The sequence below is a fragment of the Crinia signifera genome, chromosome 7, assembly GCF_055691185.1.
Source record: "Crinia signifera chromosome 7, ASM5569118v1, whole genome shotgun sequence".
Taxonomy (NCBI): Eukaryota; Metazoa; Chordata; class Amphibia; order Anura; family Myobatrachidae; genus Crinia; species Crinia signifera.
Genome location: NC_139223.1, coordinates 87,278,985 through 87,301,403, shown reverse-complemented (window position 1 = coordinate 87,301,403; position 22,419 = coordinate 87,278,985). Strand labels below are relative to the sequence as shown.

The following is a 22,419-nucleotide window of genomic DNA, read 5'->3' as shown; positions in this document are numbered from 1 at the left end:
GCCCATGCATTGTATGGGCTTTTTTTTTTTATTCAACACTGACAGCTCCCGCCGGCTCCCCCTGCCCGGCTCTATGCCGCTTGTGTCCCCCGCAGCGTCCCCAGCCCCCCCTGCTCCCTCTACCGCAGCAGCGGGGGACACAGACGCTGTCCCCCGCAGCGTCGCACACAAACGCTGTCCCCAGCAGCGGGGGACACAGACGCTGTCCCCCGCAGCATCCTCAGCAGCGGGGCACACAATCGCTGTCCCCAGCAGCGGGGGACACAGACGCTGTCCCCCGCAGCGTCCCCAGCCCCCCTGCTCCCACCTCTGTAGCCCCCCCCCCCTGCTCCCCGGGTTTTTTACATGTGATAAATTGAGACGATTTATCACATGTAAAAAATGGCACATCAAGTGCCAATCTAATCAAGCTCCCCCGGGGAGCAGCCGGGGAAGCTCAGGGGGAAGTCGGGGGCGACTTGTCCTAAGGACAAGTCGCCCTAGTGTATGGGGGCCTTTAGATCCGATTCCGAACCAATGCGCTTTCCCTCGTCTTTTGGTCGTTTTGCAGATCCTACCTGCTGCAGTCAGGATTTCAAAATGACCCCTTCAACTGGGGGCAGAATGGAATCGGATCAGATGCAGATCGTGTGCATCAGCAGATCGTATGGTCATCTCGCGATCTGCTCACAATCATGATCGTGCTGGTGTGTACCTAGCATAAGCCATCAGTATTCAAGAACACTGGGTTACCACAAAATAGAGTTAGGAACTAAATAAAAAGTACCTGGTAGAGGTTAGGATAGGTATAAAGCCTGAAGAGATATTCATGTGTGCATCCCAGTCAGGATCATGCTTGATGGATAGAAGTTTACTTTCTGGTCCTACTGTGTTTAAACAAAGGTTGCTAACGGAACATCCAACAATGGAGCCACCTGCTAATAATACAAAGTGTGTTACATTTGTGTAACAGATGACTGCTCAAAGACAGAAAAGAGAAATATTTAAAAATGAAAAGTATGGAAATATTGTAAATCCTGAACATGGCATTTCCCCGCTACATATGTAGCCATATGATAATTTTGCACACCACAGTCCTGGGCAGTGTACACCAAACAATAACTAATAGGGTACAAATTAGTGAATAAGTGTAATCAGTGTGAAATAATTCAGGGATAACGTGCAGTTGGGACTCCATTTCATGCAAAGTGTAAAGTTCTTCTAAATCAGTAAGTAATTTATGGTTCCATACAACTTGCACTTCTCCGATAAATACTATGTGTAGGGTGAACTGTTTATGGGGACAAATTAAGGAGTTACCATAAAACCTGCTACTGGACAGATTTAGGGGAGTGTGGCGAGAGTTGATCCCCTGAGTGTCCTGATCCCTCATTACAATCTCACATTAGAGATAAGTGATTATTGAGATTTGTGATATCAGGATAAGGAAAGAACAGAGACAAGCAACTCAACAACATTTGGACTGACTATGGTCAGTTGTACACACGTTTTGCACAATATATGATTAGCTGTCATAGCAACTATTTTGTCACGCATTATAATTGGTTATCTCGAGACGACAGATAATGACAAAAATAGATGTGACTGGTATTCGTCTTTCTTTAAATGTACGTTCACACGTTTAAGTTGAGTTTTCTACGTTAAATAAGGTATTTCCTTCCGGGAGTGCACCAAAGTATACTTGAGGCAGACTTCATTACAAACGCTGTTGGGAAACATGATGCGGGATCATCGCTCCCAACACGAAAGCAGAATAGCCAAGTGGTAACGTGCCGGGCTGTGAATCGTGAGGACTGCAGATCGAAACTCACTATAGATCAGAGATTTTTACTTCAACGGATATTGATTTCTAGAACATTCCGGAACATATTTGCATGTTTCTGGTGTACACAAGAAAGGTTTGTAGAGAGACATAGGGCCCAATTCAGACCTGATCGCTGGACTGCGAGGTTTTTTGAACCCATCGATCAGGAAAAGGTCACCCCACACACGCAAATTCCAGCCCATGTGCATGGTTGAGAATTAGTCCCCTGTGTTTGCAGTGCAAAGTAAACCAGGACTTATTCGGCGCTGCGATGGCCATGGGGAGAATGAGGCCACTGCTGATGTCAACGGTCAGGGAACGCACTCCCAGAAAATGCAGGTTTACTGCCCCCAAATGGCCACAGGGTATCTATCACCTAGCGAGAAGACACTGATGGCTAGCCATCACTGGCTGCCTTCGCAGGGACAGCTTGAGCATGCGCACAACCCAGCAATTGGGTCTGAGTCAGGCTCATAATATGAACCACTTTACTTTTCCTGGAAAGAAAATGAATAAGAGTGTAGTTAGAGATCTTGCCATCACGCTTCCTACTCCTGTTTTTCACAAAGCAAAATGATGTGTAGCACAATATGCCTGTTTACACAATACAGCTAGTGTTTATGTCAATTTATACCAGCGGTGTGTCTAAACAACACACGTCCTCTGGTCGCCTCTGGGGACCATCCTTTGGAAATAGACGGCTTCCGTGGGCATGCCCCATGCAGTCAGCGTGCGGACTCCATTCTCTGATTGCAAGTGACAGCCACCGCCCAGATGTACCACTGGATTACAAACACAGCTGGTCTCCACACACTGTGCAGCTTCCACTGTACCCAGTTTGCAGCAGCTATACATCAATGGGCCTCCTGCAGGGCATCTCCATCGGATCAGACACTGTAGCCCACTAGTGAACAGCCAGCTTGTGGACACAGGTCAGTATATTTAGTGAATAAAACACTGTGTGCCAGCGCTGGCTGAATAATTATTGTTCAGACGGTCATATAAAATGATAATAGTTTATTTATCTAATTAAGAGAAATATAAAAATCAATATAACAACTAAAGATAATATACAACCAAATGCATAAAAATGTGAATAAAGGATGGGGGACGTGTCACATGTGTGACATCCAGTGGTATAATGCAGGATTTAAAAGTCAAATGTCAAAGAATTATCCATAATAATAGGAAAATGTTTCATATTATCAATTGTGAAATTGCTCCACTAAAAATTCTGGCTTCCTCAGATCACTCCTGAGGAAGCCAGAATTTTACTGATCTGGGGAAAAGCATAGATTGCTTAGCATATATTCACTGTGCAGGCAATGCAATTTTGACTAGATCAAATAAATATACATACAAAATATACACAGTATATATATAAATTTATTGGAAATTTGTATATATATATATATATATATATATATATATATATATATATATATATATATATATATATATATATATATATATATATATATATTACAGCTTACTGGTAGCTGGGCAAAGGCTGCAGTGCCCTCCAATTGAAGTCCACAAGGGGCAGCAAATACAGAGGCAGGAAGAAGGCGGCACTCGTCAGGCTGAAGAAAAGGTCCTTTATTACCGACCGTTTCGGGGTTACCCCCCGTCGTCAGGGTAGGACAGCAGATACAAAATACAAAGACACTAACACTGATATATATATAGTGACACATAAGGCACACCTGCTATGCACCAATTAGCAAACAAATTAGACTCACCTGCCGGACGGCGGGACATGCTGCAATGCGGAACCAGAAGTGTCCCGTCGGCTGCACACGGCCCCCCTGTCCGACATTCAGAGGTTCCAAGTTATGGCGTGTCATTCCATCTTTAGTCCAGCGTTGCCCAGCCGGAAGTGCCGACGGGAGCATCAGCACACTGAGAAGTGTGACTTCCGCCCTCCAGCACAACACACTCCTAACTGTGCCAACCCAAACCGGAAGTATGGCACTTCCGGCTGGGCAATGCTGGACTGTAATAAAGGACCTTTTCTTCAGCCTGACGAGTGCCGCTTTCTTCCTGCCTGTCATACATACATACATACATACATACATACATACATACATACACACACATATATATATATATATATATATATATATATATATATATATATATATATATATATATATATATTAATCACTCATCATGTTGTTCTGGCCGGGCGGCTGAGAGGGGACTCTGTGAGGGAGGGGAATGTGCAGCTGAGGTACTGAGCAGCAGGGGGCATGCTTTGGGCCCCTCAGATTGGCGGGGCACGGGATGGCACGGGATGGCTGTCCCCCTTGACCCGCCCTGTCATCATGAGCAATGAGAGCCTAATAATTTTACTAACAGTCTTTTGATGAGGGCTGGTAAGTTGCCTTACTCCAAGCTCTGCCTGCAGGGACCTCACTCTTAGGCTTTAGGAAGGCGTGGGTCTACTGATTTTCTTCTACACACACTAGAGATACTTGGTATCTGTCAACCTTTTAGATGTAAGAGTTATTAAACTGACTTACCTTCATAGAATAGGACATACAGAGCCTTCGACTTTGTAACATGCACATAATGACTGCTTGATCTTTCAGTGCCAATACTCCAGTTTTGGCCAATCTGCTCACCATTTTTTCCTGAGAACACTGCACTCTGTAGCTAAAAGATGACATTAAAAACACTGATAATGAACATTCTATACACCATGAAATCTGATTTTACACCTTTCATTTTTATTTTGCTAGGCTCTAATTTAAAGCTGGGTGCACACTAATTGAAATATCGGCAATTCAACTGAATGTGGTGCAGCACAGCATCTGGCAGTGACGTCACAGCTGGGTGGGCAAATTGAAATACCCGCCCAGCTGGGTGTACTGATCGACACATCAACTGGCACAATGGGGAGTCTGCCGAGGTGTTGTTCACGTAAGTACCTAGCTTTAGAAGCAGACAATGGCAAACAGTTCAGGCATTGGTGTTCTGCAACTTACCTACTTTTTAAAATGTAACTATGCCACATAAAAAGTAATGTTTTTATTAAAAACACAACAAATAAAACAGCAATGCAAGCATTGTTTTAAAATGTCTAAGTAGCAGTCAAAAGTGGGCTTTTTCCGCTATATTATACACATAGGGTATTTGGATGAGATGATGAAAATACAGATAAAAAATGATAGAACAATGCAAAAACTAAAGAAAAAAAAACAGTTTATCTGTCAACGAAGACTTTTAACAAACTTACAACATTATATGAAGGAAAACATTAGAAATTTTATTAGATTTTGAAAAATAGTTCCTTTAATGCAGTAGGACCGCAGAGAGGATGGTTTACTATTAAAGTTTTGCATAATATATTGAGGCTATTGGGGTAATAGCTTCCGAAATGCAGGAATCAGTGATTACACTGTAGTTTCACAACATCTGGAGGGCCAACGTTGGACATGCCTGATTTACAAAGTAAGACCAATTTTGTTTCCGCTTTTAAAGGTTCGGGAACCAGTGAAGTTTAAAAACCCATGACAACTTTTGGATACTCACTTATTTCAGACTGGAATCCACTCCTGCTTACAGGTAATCCATTTCTGGAGATCTTTCTCGCTACCCTGTTAAGGGGTGTACACACAGTGAGATTGTTCTAAGCAATTTTGACTACATCGCCAAAATCGATTAGAATAGTTCCTTCAATCGCCCCACATGTACACAGTGGGCAATAATGATGTGCGGTCCCACAGAGTCACTATGGCCTGGCCAAATAGACACTGCAAGCAAGAATATTTTGACTAGACCTGCAGTGTCTATTCGGCTGTACATAGGGGCTGCTGCTGGGTATACCCGCCGGCTTTTCTCGGGGCGATTTTAACTAAGCAAAATCACTTAATCAAAATCGCTCATCCTCCAGCCCATGTGTACACCCCTTTAGAATGGACACATTAACGTACTTTAGCTTCTGACACTTGCAGAACTTCAAAAAGCTTATTGCGATCTCAACAGTCTATTAAATAATGGGGTTAAATAAGCATTGAGGTGGTGATTCCATAAGTACAGTATCACTGGAGTAATAAACCTAGTAAATTGTTGATGACAGTGCTTCCAGCACAGGAGTATTAAGGTCCCTGCTGGTAATCTCCCTTTCATACAGCGAGGTATTGCTGCTATCTTTTAGTCTTTCTATTCAGAGTAAATACAGACTCAGCTTTAGTGGAACATGAGAGGTAAGGAAGTACCTAAAGAACATAGCTTTCCCTATTCTCCCAAAGAGGTGACTTAAGGGTGTATACAGGGTGTGATTTTGGCAGGCGATTTTGACCAGGCAGCCAAAATCACCTAGAAGGTTAGCCAGAATCGCACGGTTTTAAATATGCAGCAGATCCTGATATAAGAATCAGAATCGCCTTGCAAAAGAGACTGTGCTGGCAAGGCAAGTTTGACTAGATCACAGACTATCATAGTGAACATTGACAGTCTTCTCAATGCATCTAGTCAAAATCGGCCACTAGCAAAAAAATCGCACCATGTACACACTTTTAGGCTTTGGATTCATTCACAGAGGTGGCATTATCAGATGCCCTTAACCCTTTGAGTGCAAACATCTGTGAGAGATGTTCAAAATATTTGTTAAAAATGCCAGCCTGGCTCACACTGTTATATAAATTCAAAGAAAAGGTTGTGTATTAAAAGATTACATTTCATATATAAGTTAAACATTACAGGTCAAGTAAACCAGAATAAGGGCCAATCTCAGGTTTTTCTAAAGTTCTACTGAATGGCCAGTTTACAATGAACACCACTCTTGTGGAGGCATGAGACCGGGATTAAGTGCTTAGAGGCATGCAGGTTAACTGAGAAAGAGTTTACCAAGTGGCTAATGCTGGTTCCTCTAGTCTGGAAGTGCTGGAAACCCAATATAAAAAGGTGCTTACTAGGTGGTATCCTTGCCCACTCATTCTCCACTAATATTACATCACTGTATCACCTCTCTGCTAAAGATGCCTCAAGGAGACAAGTACACTGATCCATCTTTGGTGAGATTGCCCTTTACATAAAATAACAGCCATGGCTTCAGAAATTGTGGGTTACTCTCTTCCATGCAACCCTGATTTTTGTTTGCAAACACATTGGAATGTTCCTCTATCCTAGTATAATAGAATCTCTTCTTAAATACAATAATAACGCTGCCAGAGCAGTGTTGTCAATGACCAGTTCATTGGAGTTTTCATATCCATCTATTAGAATGGGAATGGTGTTCTGGTCTTCGCATTTATATGGCCATCGATGATATTTTAGTTAGCCCCTCAAAAATACCTAAAAAATTTGTCACTGTGTGGTTAAGCTGGATGAAACGTAAATTCTTTGCTACGTATGCGGCCCATATACTACATGACCGGATCTCTTATAGAATTACTCGGTAATGGTCTCTTTTGCCAATATCCTAATGAAGGGACGTACTCTGTATGTGTTATATACTCCATGTGCTCTTGCCTTGGGCTAATTTGACATTATGATTGGATATACACAGTTGATATGTACATGTATACTATTTACCATTTCTTCTCATGGTACCTTTCCTACAGAGGCAGACTTGGTAGGCAGTGGCCCGCCTGCACGCGGACTGACTTGGTGGGCAGTGGCCCGCCTGCACGCGGACTGACTTGGTGGGCAGTGGCCCGCCTGCACGCGGACTGACTTGGTGGGCAGTGGCCCGCCTGCACGCGGACTGACTTGGTGGGCAGTGGCCCGCCTGCACGCGGACTGACTTGGTGGGCAGTGGCCCGCCTGCACGTGGCAGACTTGGTGGGCAGTGGCCCGCCTGCACGTGGCAGACTTGGTGGGCAGTGGCCCGCCTGCACGTGGCAGACTTGGTGGGCAGTGGCCTGCCTGCACGTGGCAGACTTATTACATTTACCCTGCTGTGAGGTAGGATCTGTGCTTTTCACATTGCTAGTTATTCCTAATTTCCACATACTATATTAGCATGTAACCAAACTGCTGTTGGGTCTTGTCAGCAAAACTGAATTCACTGCAAAGAAGGCAAATCGAATTAGAAATCATGAAATTCTTTAAAGTGTGCCTTACTTTATCTCCCACAGTAACAAAAAGCATTATGTCCTCCACTCCATCATGATCTACATCTGAAATTTTCAGCACTGGGTCTGTAACAATTGCTGTGGCATCAAAGACCGTTTGTTTTTCCCACAAAATGGTTCCTGGAACACAAGGAACTAACCTGTGACAACATATTGGAATCACAAGTTTACACAGTACAATAATGGGCCTGACTTAGTAATTAATGCGATCGCACTGTTGTGAATCAAATGCAAACAGAATGCCAATATTATTATTATCATCATCATCATTATTATTACACATCTAAAGGATTTAACCACCCACTCTATAAGAGAGCAGCAATCATCATTATTATTATTATTATTAGCACTTACACCTAGCCTATACTAGATCCAGCTGAATCTGGCATCCGAAATGTTTACATATGAAACGAAAGCGCAGATACGGCGTAGGACACTATGACACATACAATTCAAAAGGTGCAGCTCATCTCATCTTAAATCACTAGAAGTGGATGCATTTTAAGTTACATTGACTCCGAATCAGACTCCTGGGGAGAGGTATGAAGCAGTGAAATTTGTGGAGAAGTGCGCCAGTGGATAAGTTGCCTGTGCTAACCAATCAGCTTTGAAGTAACATTTATCAAGTGCATTCTATACAATTATAGGCAGCAGCTGTTGGTACACTTATCCAGTGGAATACTTCACTCTTTCCAATGCTTGATACATCTTACTCTCAGTATCTCGAATTCTTCTAGCTCATTTTCCTATGAACCGAGTATCAGGGTAGGCAAGGACAAAGCTAATCTCAGCTAAACCATACTTTTAACTTCAAAGTTAGCAGAAACTGCATGAACTGGAGCTCCAGCAGATGAACGGCTTTCCCGGCGATGTTGCGGGAGCGTGCAGCAGCGCTCATCGCCAGGCCATACGCACTGGGTGACTTTGAGCTGAAAGTCGCTCAAAACAGCAGGTTTGAGCAGCTTTCAGCTCAAAGCCGCCCAGTGTGTATGGCCCGGCGATGAGCAGCGAGCGCTGCTGCGCGCTCCAGTAACATCGCCGGGAAAGCCGCTCATCTGCTGGTTATACGAGCAGATGAGCGGCTTTCAGGGCGGATTTGCATAGCGCTCTGCTGTGCAATGCCATCCTCCCAGCTCCGTCGGCGCCGGGAAAGCCGCTCAGTCTATATGCACTAAGCGGCTATCATCGCTGTCCATAGTCGCCCAGTGTGTATGGACCTTTAGTCTGCCTAATCTAAAATCTAACAAGTGGATTACAGTAGGACACATAGGAGCTACATTTCAGACAACTCTTGCACCATTATGCAATTTTGAAATAGTACTCTGCGCTCACCTCTGTTAGTCAGTGGGATTTTGTGGCGCTGATTTTGCCTTACGGGTATCCTAAAACCTTCTTGCACAAATACTAACAGACTATAATAATGACAACTTCATAATAATAAGCAGATAAAGGAGGACAGTGCAGCTGCATAGATGTACAAATCTGACAGACAATGTCTAGGTCGACACCAAAAGGTCAACATTGAAAAAAGGCTGACATGAGTTTTTCATGGCTTTTTTTGGTATCAATGTCGACACCCGAGTATGTGGGCCCCCGAATAGTGTACCTCTGCATGGTGAGCGAAGATCACGTGGACACTTTACCATTCCCAAATCGGATGGTAAAACCATGAAAAAGTCCCAAAGAATTGAAAAGATTGTTGAAAAAAATTAAATTGTCGATCATTACAATATCGACTTTTTGTTGACTTTTGGTGTAGACATTAACTGTCTACCTAGAGATTGTCTATGAGCCATCCAGTTACCACTAAGACTATTATCCCATTTCTGAAGGAGGAGAAAAGTTTAGGGAGTCCACTTTTATACAGAGGAAAAGGATTGCTTAATGATATACCAACAAAAATGTATTTATTGTATAAATGCTTTAATATCGTTTGTACAAAAAACAAACCAAAAAAATCCCTTACCTGTTTCAGAATCGATTGCTGAAATAAATGTGGGTCTCCTAATAATAAGGCAGCCAGCACGTTCCATGCCACCTAGATTCTGTATACCACACTCCACTAACTGCACATCATCATCAGCCACAGGTCTCACCCACAAGGTACTTCCATTTGTTCCAGACAAGGCAGTTATAAAGGAGCATGGCGAGTGGAATCCTGCAAATAGTCAGGTCTAATATCATTTATATTCATATCTCAGATTTCCATTCACCCCCAATTTATCTAAAAAGATTCAACTTCAATTATTGTTGGATTCTTAGTTATTGTTATCAGATTTCTCCTAAATAAAACACTTATTAATGAAATACTATGCATGTATAATGACTAATGAGATTAATAACAGTTTCTCAGGTTCTATATATTGACTAACTCACCACACATACATCAAATATAGATACAAATTTGTAAGCCTGGAGTTGGTTATATAATGTACAATTTCGTATCAGACCATTGCTGTAATTGAGGACATTATAGATGATAGTGTAATGTGTATGCAAGCATCACATACGGTGTAATGGTTAGCATTACTGCCTCACAGCGCTGAGGTCATGGGTTTGATTCCCACCATGACTCTAGCTGTGCAGAGTTTGTATATGCTCTCTGTGCTTGTGTGGGTTAACTCCGGGTACTCTGGTTTCCTCCCACAATCCAAAAAATATACTGGTAGGTCAATTGGCTTCCAACTAAACCCTAGAATGTCTGTGTGTGTGTATATGTGGTAGGGAATGTAGATTGCAAGCTCCACTGGGGCAGGGACTGATGTGAATGTTCAAATATTCTCTATAAAGCGCTGCAGAATATGTATGCGCTATATAAGAAACTGTTAATACATAAAATAAATAATTTGCGTTGATGACCGATATGCCGACAGGTGTGCATATATAGATTTGTGTAATGTGTGCAGGGAACATTATATTTCCTTGAGATCAATAGGAGATATAAATTGGAGGATCAGAAGACACAACTGTATAGGGTGTACTCTTGTCTATGCAGCAATGTCTTGCCAGGACAAACCAAAATTTGTTGATCTGGAGAAACAGGCTCTACCCAGCTTGAGGCTTAAGAAATAACTCAACATAGCAACTTATATTTTGTAACAGCTAAATCACATTCATAGATATAGATTCATTTAAAAAAAGTAGAGTTTTGAGTTTTATGATGCTATGTTTTCTTTTTTATCTTAACAGGCCAAAACCATGAAATATACAGTAAAAGTTCCATATTTCTCATAGTATCTCACCACCAATAAACACCAATAAATTTACAGACATTTATAGAGATCTTTGTGATGCTGTACTGTACATTGGATTCTGGAGAAAGATAGATCTTGAGATGAAACATGTGGCCATGATTGTTATGTCGATATGCATTGGGGCAACATGGATGGAAGGTCAACACAAGCATTAGGTCAACAATGGATAGGTCGTCAGTTAAAAGGTCAACATGGTTTTTTCTAGGGCGTGGAGGAAGAATAGAATAGTGCCCGTAGCATGGAAAGCACATCGAGCCATGCAAGGGAACACTGTGCACCGATCAAGGTTGAACTCGATGGACGCACGTCTGTATTCGGCCTTAACTACAACAGTACGAAACCATCATATGGTGACCATGTCATCATTTATGACACAAAAAAAACGTGAAAAATCTATGTCGAACTTTTGACTATCAATCTAGCCATTGTTGACCCAATGCGTGAGGTGACCTTCCATCAAAGGTTGATCTAAGGCATGGGTCCTCAAACTGTGGCCCTCAAGATGTTGTGAAACTACAAATCCAAGCATGCCTTGCCACAGTTTTAACACTCCCTTATAGCAAAACTGTGGCAAGGCATGCTGGGATTTGTAGTTTCACAACATCTGGAGGGCCGCCGTTTGAGGACCCATGATCTAAGCCATGTGGACCTTCAGTGGCCTACCCAATGCATCTGCCTTGCGCTGACACAGGTGGAGGAAGCAGCGGAATTAATCCTTCAGGTGTAATCGGGAACCCCCGGAGATAGTACACATTCAGTGGCCCGACACAGAGGAACCAGATTTCTGACCGCACACTACTCCTCCACTACTCCTTAATATAAGGGCACGCATACCACTCACTTACAATCCACTGGTAAGTACTGTGGCTATTTCATAAATGAAAAGTCTAATCAATGGCTACGAGAGAGAAAAAAGGTTAGGAAAGGTTGTTTTAGAGGGTGGCGAGCCATTACATTTGGCTGTCACTAGATGTACTGATAATTTTACACATTTTAAAAATGGAATAAAATGCCCTCCAGGGAGAAAAGACCAGTGGTATACTGTACCTTCATCTTCACAGGACACATTTAAGTTGCTGGAATTATCAGTTTTGAATAAAATGATAACATCTTTCACTTCATCATGGTTCACATCTTCAGTAGCCAGAAAAGAATAACCAACTGTTGCACCGGAAAAGGAAAACACATATATTAGTTATTATATTACCAACAAGCACTGTTATATTGCGGAATATAAAAGCAATCCATGGGGGATATTCAGTCGTAGAGCAATTTCCAGACATATTTATTATATAGCGCACACATATTCCGCAGCGCTTTACAGAAAAACTTAAGTTAATCTATATTCCCTACCACATGTACACGCACACATTCATTCTAGGGTTAATTTTGTTGGGAGACTATTAACCTACGAATATATTTTTAGATTGTGGGAGGAAACCGGAGTACCCGGAGGAAACCCACGCAAGCACGATGAGAATATACAAACTCCACACAGTTAGGGCCATGGTGGGAATCGAGGTTATGGTATTTTAGATTTACAATGTCTAGGTCTACAGCAGTGATGGCTAACCTTGACACGCCAGCTGTTGTTGAACTACACATCCCAGCCTGCCCTGCTACAGTTTTACTATTTGGCCATGCTGAAACTGATGCAGGGCATGCTGGGATGTGTAGTTCAACAACAACTGGAGTGTCAAGGTTAGCCATCACTGTCTACAGTCATAAGGTCAATTACTATTGGTCGACAGTCAAAAGACTGACATAGTCAAAAGGCCAACATGAGTTTTCATGTTTCTTTATGTCTATATCGACATAGGTCAGTATCGACACCGTCTAAGTGTACTGCGTCCACTCCCATGGCTCGCTGTGCTTCGGGCACACCCTCGACACCGTAGTGGATGGTAGGGCATGAAATACCGACTGTCGGCACATGCCGGCTCATTTTGGAAATAAAAATACTAATGTTGACCTTTTCCATGACAAGCTTTTGTCAATCTATCATGAGTCTGGATACCGGGAATCGGACCCCTAACCTCAGTGCTGTGAGGCACTAACCATTACACCATCTTCAGAATGCATGCAGTTGCATTTATACGTGGCCACAGGGCTGCAGCATATTAATCACTTAGAACCTCCCCGACTTGTGGTCGGCGACCATCGAAAGATGTGGGAGGGTCCCAGTGGCATGCAAATGGATCTTTAAATGCAACTTGCGAATGGTGCGCCGGCATACCAACATTGCTTGTTCACTCGCAAGGATGCGAATTCGGATCCGAGTGAATGAACCAGAATAATCCCCTCAAGTTCATTAACTCTGTTAAAGAATCGCTTATACGTTTCCCATAAATACAAAATTAGCCTTCCTAAAATCTTAAGCTTGTAGGAGAGTCTGTCTCTGTCTTCATTCTATACCATACTGCTCTTTTTCGAGTGTTTCTGTTAATGAACAGCTTATAAAACGGTCATCAATATTTTGTGGCAAAAGATTATGTATCTATACCCTATGAAACATATTGTAGATAGGAAACAGGAAATATTTAATCTAGTACATTTTCTGGCAGTGGTGTACGGAAACATTTTTTTTTAGTAGGAATTTACTATTGTATTTAGAGTTTACAGAAAACACTTGCATCTATATAGATTAGGGGACGGAGGGGGTGTTTATCTGTACCTTGCCTAACTTACCTGCATTGTCATACTGTATGCTCCAAGTTCTCTGAGAAAATGGTCTCACAGGGCAAGGAATAATAAATGAAAAGGCAAACACTGCTGTGAGACAAAGAAACAATGCAGCAAAAAATGCTGCAGTGCGAACTCTGGACAAACGTGAAAGTCCACTTTTTTGTTTAATGCACACATCCTTTTCTCCACTCTTGTCGTTATTTTCAAGCGCTTTCACATCACTGGTCTTCAAAGGATGGTCTTCCTCATCTATATCTTTATTGTTCATTCTTCAGAGAAAGGCGTGGAAGTCTTCTGAAAACAGAAAATAGACGGATTATCTCAGAATCCTTGGGCTGGTTACACAATGATTGTTATATAGTCTGTTCTATAGAAAGAACAAAAAAAAATTATCAAATCAGCTTACATATAAGATGCACCAGGTCACTGTCATTGCACCTGCACTTTATGTTTTGCAGGCCATATCCTGATGAAATGGCTGTGGTGGCCATGAAACATCAATGAAAACTGGCGCATCTTATATATAGTTCAATATATCTATCTCTCTGGTCTTGGCACTCACTTTTCCAAATCTGCATAAGCTCCGTGTGCCCTCCGGTGGTGATAAGATAATAGGCAATAGTGGTGGTCGCAGAAAGTAATCACAGATAATCAGGATACTGCTTAACGTTCAAATTCATCATGTTTTCGAATTCTGAATGAAAATTCGAAAACATGAATTGAAACGTTAAGCAGTAATACTTTCTGCAAGTGCCGTCATTACTATTGTCTAAATATAGATAGATAGATTGTCTACACCTGATAGGTCTGTAAATGATGTCATGCATATTTGAGATACATTTACATGCAGAAAGTGCATTATCTTTTACTAAAGCCAATGAGCCTTCCTCATAACTCCCCTCCCTCCTACCTTGTCTCATTTACAGTTAATTCTCCAAATGTTTACCCCCTCTACATAATAATAAGGTACTTGTGTAGTTTCACGGCGCCACTAGATCGCATGCGATTTGACATGCGATTTACTATAGTTCATTTCCCCACTATCCACTAGGGCATGGGTGGGAAACCTCAGTCCCAGGGGCCGTATGTGGCCCCCGTAGTCGGTCTGAGTGGCCTGTCCCGCGGCTTTTCCGGGAGTCAAGTACAGGGGAATTCTAGTGAGAGGTCGGTAGTTCTCATGAGATTCCTCTTAATCAACAGCAGCTGGAGACTGTCAGTCCTATTCAGCGGCAGCCGCCGGAGCGTGGGACGGCTGCAGCAGGACAATGTGTAAGATACATTTTTACATATGGCCCCCGGAAGTTTTTTTTCCCCCATACGAGCGGCCCTTAGCACAAAAAAGGTTCCCCACCTCTGCACTAGGGCGTGGAGTTGATTTTATAGTGTGGGGAGCGCCAGCGAGCCCGAAGAGTGGTGAGCCCCACGAGGGGACACGGAATGTATTCCACGGAATTGCATGCGATATCATGAGCCGCTGTGAAACAACACAAGTAGCTTAAACCGTGTCCCCTCGCGGCGCTCACCACACTATATAAAATCAACTCCACGCCCTACTGGATAGTGGGGAAATTAACTTGATAGTAAATCGCATGCGATCTAGTGGCGCCCTAATAATACACAAGTACCAATAATAATAATATCAACGGTCAAGTAAGGCCATTTTGTCTTCCGTCTTGCACTATAATTTAACACCAGTGCTCCTTTTGTTTTATCTCCTTCAGCAACGCTAACAGTTTGCTCACACATATGATAGGTACAGAATCACCAAGATCTACTGTGCCTTCCTCGAGACTCACTACTGCCTATTTAGAGTGAAGTACCCTACCCTTTCCCCTGGATTTATTACTCCGTGTGTGTGGTTTAATGCAAACTTTGCATGTACGCCATGTACTATTGTGACAGTTCACTAATGTGCAAGGTTATTATACAGCTGCTCAGTCAGATTTGGTTTCCTATATTTTTTTTTTTACTTATTTACTTTTGTTACTTTTTTGTTCATATCTATACATATCCTTTAATTAAAAAAAATACTGGGATATCTGGGAATAACTCCCTCCGCCTTCACAGACCCTGCTGCAGTTTTACTTACAACAGCCTGGACCAGGAGCAGCTGGTTTTGCCCAGAAGTGTCCTTTTTTGCTTTGCTAACAAAGCAGAATTAGGCCCTCTGAACAGATCATTGTAGAATGCATCTCCATTACAGAGTAATGCCAATCACTTTTCCATAACATTCCGGATACCTTGCGTCATGACCAAAATATTTGCTACCTAGGACTTTTTAGGAATTTTGGTGAATACGCAGTTGTGTTAAGAAAAAAGTTGTTCAATTACATGAACAAAGGCATGCATGCGGCTCTGAATCAGGCAGAGAATTTCAATAGAGGAAATGCTAACATTGCTGGAATTATATACTACAATGGAAGAACATATTAGAATGCATTTACATGGACTTCTGCATACCACTGTTGTCATGCATGGTAATTTGATTTATAGTCACCTTCTTTGTTGGCTTGTTTCTGTAAATTCTAGAGAGTTTTGTGTGGAGGGTACACACGGTGAGATATGAACTTAACTGAAGTAAGAAGTTGCCAATGAATCGATTTTAAATTTGTAAAAAAAAACCTGTCAAAATCAATCTGAATCGAAGTTGGTTTTCAGGGGCTAAAACACATACGGTATACATGTAATGATAACTACATTACATATTTATGTTAGAAAATGTGCGCTTTATCCCTGAAAGCACAACATCAATTTATTACGATTTCCATTCATTTGAAATAGGCGAAAATATATATATATTTTTTGTAATTTTAATAAAGATACCCCTAAAGCCACACACACAAAGCAATATTTTAAACAATATTGCTCATTTCCCTATTAGACGTGCTCTAGAAGTCCCACGAGTCATTAGTGATGACCTCCTGTCTGTGCAGATGAGAGGGCGCATCCTTATTGAGGGCTCGAACTCCACCCACTATCGGCAAGTGTGTACACACCACTACCACCATTATTGCATAGTGCTCAAAGCTAGATACACACCTACAGATTTAACTGTCTAATCTGTCTGGTGGGAACAAAAAGCTGCTAATGTACAGGAGCAAATGACAGTCTACTACTGGAAAACAGTAGTAGTCTACTACTGGAGAACACAGTCTACTAAACACTGGAAAACAAAAAAAAAGCCATTCAGGTTGTTAGGGGTGTAATCAGCTTTAAGGCCCATACACACTAAAATATTTCCCTTGAACTTTCCAGTGCCCTGGACAAACGATATTGTGCATACACACTGAACAATATGCCAAATGATCTAGCTAGTGTAGTAATATGCACCTTTTTGTGAACAACATAGCCAAAATTGAGCTGCACATCGTTCATTGTATACACAATAGCAATTTTGTCCAAGTATCACCAAGTGTGTACGCATCTTTAGGTACCTCCCTGTCTGGCGCCAACAATCATTTCACCATCAGCCACTTAGAGCACATGTAGTACACATTTTGGTACTCGTTTCCTAGCACGGCGCCCAATATTTTCATCTTATGGCATCTTATGCGATCGCATCGCATGCCATATTGCCGCATACAATACGATTTTGTATTGTACAACCCCCTGATGGGTCCTTACAATGTTAAATGGCCCCCCATACTCAACGCCACCCCCACAATCAACGCCAATCCAAAGCGTGGCGAGCGGCGGCGGTACGCGTCCTCCGACCTTTTCATACCCCCACTATCCACGTCGGCGTGGTGTTGATTTTAGATAGTGTGGCGAGCGCAGCGAGCCCGAAGTGTGGCGAGCCCCGCGAGGGGACACGGATTACTTTAAATGTATTGCGCGTCCGCTCGCCACGCTTCGGGCTCGTATTCCGCGTCTGCTTGCCACACTATCTAAAATCAACTCCACGCCGATGTGGATAGTGGGGGTATGATCCTGGGGGTGGCGTTGACTATGGGGGGCCATTTCACATTGTAAGGACCCATCAGGGTGCTTGTACAATCAAAAATCGTATACGATCGCATCTTATGCCATTGTATAGCATAAGATGCGATGCAATATTTTATTGTAAAACATCACGTTGCATCGCATACCATATTTAGTTTTATGGTATACGATGACATGGGCGCCGTGCTAGGAAACAAGTACCCACATTTTGATGTTTGGTCTGAACAAAGACATGTTTTGCAGATTTCTTTAATCATGCATATGTTTATCTAAATTACAGGGTCATTAATTATCCCGCAGACAGAGATAATCAATACATGACCTGTGGGATCTTGGGGGTTGAAAACTACAGCTCTGAACTACTTGACCATGTATGCATGGAGTTGCTACCATGTGATTGGCTGATTAGCATGAACAAACAGGTGTACAGGTAAACTTTAATAAATTGGCCTCAGTGGAAATAAATACTGCATTGTGCAAGTAGGGATCAGCTAAACTTAACATCAATCGCGTTTTGTAACTAAACAAGTTGCTTCAAAGTGGTGTGAGGTTGCAGCAATTACAAATATGTGTCCTGCTTTAGCTTTACTATTATTAGCTATTTCTATAGTGCCACATATTCCGCAATCCCAGCTCCAGTGGAGCTTACAATCTATATTCCCTACCACATGTACACACACATTCATGATAGGGTTTATTTTGTTGGGAACCAATTAACCTACCAGTATATTTTTGGATTGTCTATGTTCACACAGCCACTTGAGACCTACAGAAGGATGCATCTGTTTGGTGCAGCTGTAAATATCCGACTTTGTAAAAGCACAGAGAACACTCAGTGCAGCCATGATATACCCCTTTCACAGCGCACTGAAATACCTGAGTTGACCAAGCAGTCAAGTCGGCCCGGGTAATAAAAGGTTAAACCCCAGGTCGCCCTGTGTATAATGGGCAACCTGGGTTTATTGTGAAAGCGCCACAGCTGGGATAAAGATACCGTGTCCGACACGGCAATAGCGAGGTAAAAGTGGAAGATTTCCAAACTGTGTGGGCAATAACATGGTACCACAGAGGTCATTATATTTTATATTCACCAGCAATAAAAAAAAATTTAATCATAGCGCAAAGTATGTAAATGGGTTTTAAAAACAAATGAAACCAATTTAGTGCAGTCAGCACATACCTATTGGTATTTTGCGACATTGCATTTTTTCTGAAGCTTTTGTGTTCATATCACTTGTGTTTTCGACAATGGCCTCTGCACACTTAAGTTACCCCATTTACCCCAATTACTAACTAACTGACATTTCAAACTGTTATTAGATCATGAGCAGGGGGTGGATTGGCCATCCGCCTCACAGGAAAAATCCCTGGTAGGCCAATGCAGATGGGAGGCCATCTGCCAGGCATATCATTTATTTTTATTTTTTTAAATGTGTTCCCCTTCTGTCTCAAACAACCTTTGAAATTCACAGCGCAGAGTCCCCAACAGTGTAAACAATTATCTAAAGATAGCAACCTATACATTGATCTGTTGAAGAGACAGGAGTGGGTGGCTTTCTGGGGTTGTAAGAATTTCTGGGGTGTTTCTGGTTTGCTCGCTAAGCAGCATTAGGTTGCTGCTTAGCGAGCCTTGTCACGCTGCCCGCCCCCCTGCCACACTGCGATTGGATGTTTTGGATAAACATCACGGACCATTGAATGATTTTCACAGTGCTCGCAAATCTGTCAGTCTATGCTGACTTAGACTTGCGGCGTCCTGCTCTGAGAACTAGACGGGCAGATGACATCTGGTTATGCCAGCCACTCGTCCCCGTAAGTTAGGTGCAAGTGTTTTCATGGGTACGCAGAGGAAACGCAGGCGTGCCCACCTGCAACTGACCACAACTGAGTGCCACAGAGACTATGCAAGTCTCCAAAAGGCACCCGCACAGAAGCCCTGCACATGCGCATAAGCGAATATGCGCATGCAATCAACATCGGTCCCCTGTTCGAACACATGGGGGAAACTTGCTAACTATAATAAGGGCCTAAGTTCTATGGGCACCTTTTAAGGCTGGGAAACTGGCTAAGTTTGATTGAGCATGGGAGGGCATTCTAGATGTTGAGACTATCACAGGAGAAAAATGGGAGTGGAAAGAAAAGACCAAGGGTGAGGGGAGGTGGTAGATATCAGAGAACAGTGGGCGATGGGAAGTGTGTGCGGAAATAAGAGTTAAGGTGCCCATACACTGCTGCGATGTCTAGCAGCAGTGTTGGAAACCCTTCCCGGCGGCAGGGACGCATGTGATCCAATGTGACACGGACCGGACTCTACAAGCTCCGGAATGCAGATTTTGATGTCCGGTCCGGGGTCTTGTCTGGGTCCGGTTTTTATCCGGACCCAGCCAGGACCATACAGGGAGGCTTTATTCTCCTCCTCTCCCTGATGAAAGCTGTCACGTGAAGCCCCTCAGGATGGGACCCCCCGGACCGGACACTACAAGCTCTTGACTGCAGATTTCGATGTCCGGTCCGAGGTCTTGTCTGGGTCCGGTTTCATGTTGTCACCGGGGAGAGGAGGAGGGGGAGAATAAAGCCTCCCTGTATGGTCCTGGCTAGGGTGGCCAATCCCGGGATCGGCGGGATCTGGCCTAAAAAACACCGGGATTTGGCAGTCCGACCTGCGCAGCGTGACCCCTGACCGTCACGCTGCGCAGGCCGCACCACCCATATCCACTCCAGAGTGATCCCTCAGCCCTCACCATTGAGTCCTGTTGCAGCTTCGGCCACCCACCCTCCGGGCAGCTCTGCTGCTGCTGTTGTCGCCACCACCTGTCTGCCCTGCTCCCTACACCCGCTGATGTCTGCCCTGCTCCCAGCCAACCGAACACCCTCCCATGTAAGTAAATGAATGTGTGGGGAGGCCGGAGTGGGTTGGGGGACAGGGCTCGTTTTTTGCCCATGCTACCTGCCTAAACTGCTTAGAGATGCCAGGATTGAAAAGAATGCCCCGGGATTGGCATCCCTAGTCCTGGCATGTAGCAAAAACCGGGGCGGTCCGGACCACATGAGAAAGCTGTAATTTCCCCATGACCCTGGTGATAGCTATCACAGGCATCCCCCCGGACCACACACACTACAAGCTCCAGACTGCAGATTTTGGTGTCCGGTCCAGTTTTTACATAGTCCCAGAGGTGTTAATGCAGTGACATGGCCTAAACAGAAAAATAAAGCACTTGACATGTTTGTTTGCTTTATAGGCAAACGCAATGGATCTGTAGGAGTGTATAGAGCTGGTAACTAATAATACACTCTGCAAAATGTGCTGAATATTCTATCCCCTTCAACTAATAAATCAATTACACAGATTCTGTATTCTGTGCTTGCAATCAGCCAATTCATTAATGAGCAGGTTGGTTATTATAGATTGGTAAACCTAGCTATGACCTGTGACCGCCATTCACAAAGATAGGACAGAGCAGGAGAGGGGGGCTCTGAAGTGCTTGAAATACTGGTACAGGGGAAGTATAGCCACGCATAAGAGAGAGAGAGAGCGATACATAGATAGATTTGGGCACTGGATATCTATATTATCCATAGATTCGTCCTCTGGCCGCCTGTACAGCGTGATACATACACAGGTAACATGGGCGTACGCCGTCCTTCCTTGCCAGTTATTAGACGTCTCTAGTATGAAACAAAACGCCTAAATAGCAGTAAGGCAATATCCGCTGCCGCTGTATGAGATAACCTTCCCTTCACTCATACCTACACTTCCTGCTCCGACCGGGACCCCCGCAGCACTCTCCTCGTCTCCAGCAGCCAATAAGCCGGGCACTGCCGCGTCACTTCCAGGCCTGTCTGACGCCGTGTTGTTGCGGCTGTTGGTGTTGGGTGTGCACTGATGATGGCGGTGGCGTGCAGCTGTGTGACATAACCCGAGTAGGGGCTAGGACAGGAGCCGGCGCAGCCTGGTGGCCAGAAGCAGCAGCTGCCGCAACCTGTATGTTTGTCTCATATGACAAACGGCAACTAATGGCCAATGAATTAATAATGGCCATGGGATTGCTGAATCCACATAACCCACGTACATACTCTGTGATTAAGATGCGCAATAAAGCCACAGGGCCAAATTTACTACGCTTGAAAAGTGATAAAATACAGAGTGATAAATCACTAGCCATTCAGGAGCTAAGTTATGTTACATACCCTCCAACATTTTATCCTTGCAAACCGGTACAGGGGGCGTGGCCACAAATTTAGGGGGTGTTGCCACGTGTAGAGGGGTGTGTCAACTTGGCCACGCCCCCACCTGAGGACAGTCCAAGTCCCGCCACACCAGTCAGTTCATGGGGCTCAGTCAGTCAGTGCACTGACCTGGAATCCAGATATGTCAAGGACGCATGAGCTGGCGGCCTTTACTGTGCGGACAGCCCCATAGTATAGTGCGGGAGCGGGTGAGCTGGGCGGCGTGCTGACGTCACGCTTAGCTTGCATGCTGGCTGCCGGGATTTCGCGCAAGGCACCACTGGGAACGGGGGCAGCCACACTGTTACACAATTACCTCCCCTGGGCCCGGTCAAATCCATCCATAAGCCATCGTCTGCGGAGTCAGAGGAGTGGCTGCCTCTTTAGAAAACTGGTACATCGGTACATTTATTTTTTAGCCGGT

The 22,419-nt window shown here is 43.6% G+C and overlaps 1 protein-coding gene across 6 annotated transcripts in view; it reads right to left on the bottom strand.

Moving 5' to 3' along the window:
• Positions 1 to 21,976, bottom strand: part of FAM234A (family with sequence similarity 234 member A) — a 47,702-nt gene extending 25,726 nt beyond the window's left edge. The window contains exons 1-7 of one of the 6 annotated variants that reach the window (XM_083153441.1): positions 21,957 to 21,976; positions 13,830 to 14,120; positions 12,189 to 12,302; positions 9,854 to 10,045; positions 7,877 to 8,007; positions 4,330 to 4,462; positions 767 to 917 (exon numbers count right to left, since the gene is read on the bottom strand). In XM_083153441.1, coding sequence (XP_083009567.1) covers positions 767 to 917; positions 4,330 to 4,462; positions 7,877 to 8,007; positions 9,854 to 10,045; positions 12,189 to 12,302; positions 13,830 to 14,094 — 986 coding nt within the window. In that variant the 5' untranslated portion in view covers positions 14,095 to 14,120; positions 21,957 to 21,976. The other 5 variants (XM_083153442.1, XM_083153440.1, XM_083153437.1 and 2 more) reach the window with 5 other exon arrangements.
• Positions 21,977 to 22,419: the final 443 nt, after the last annotated feature.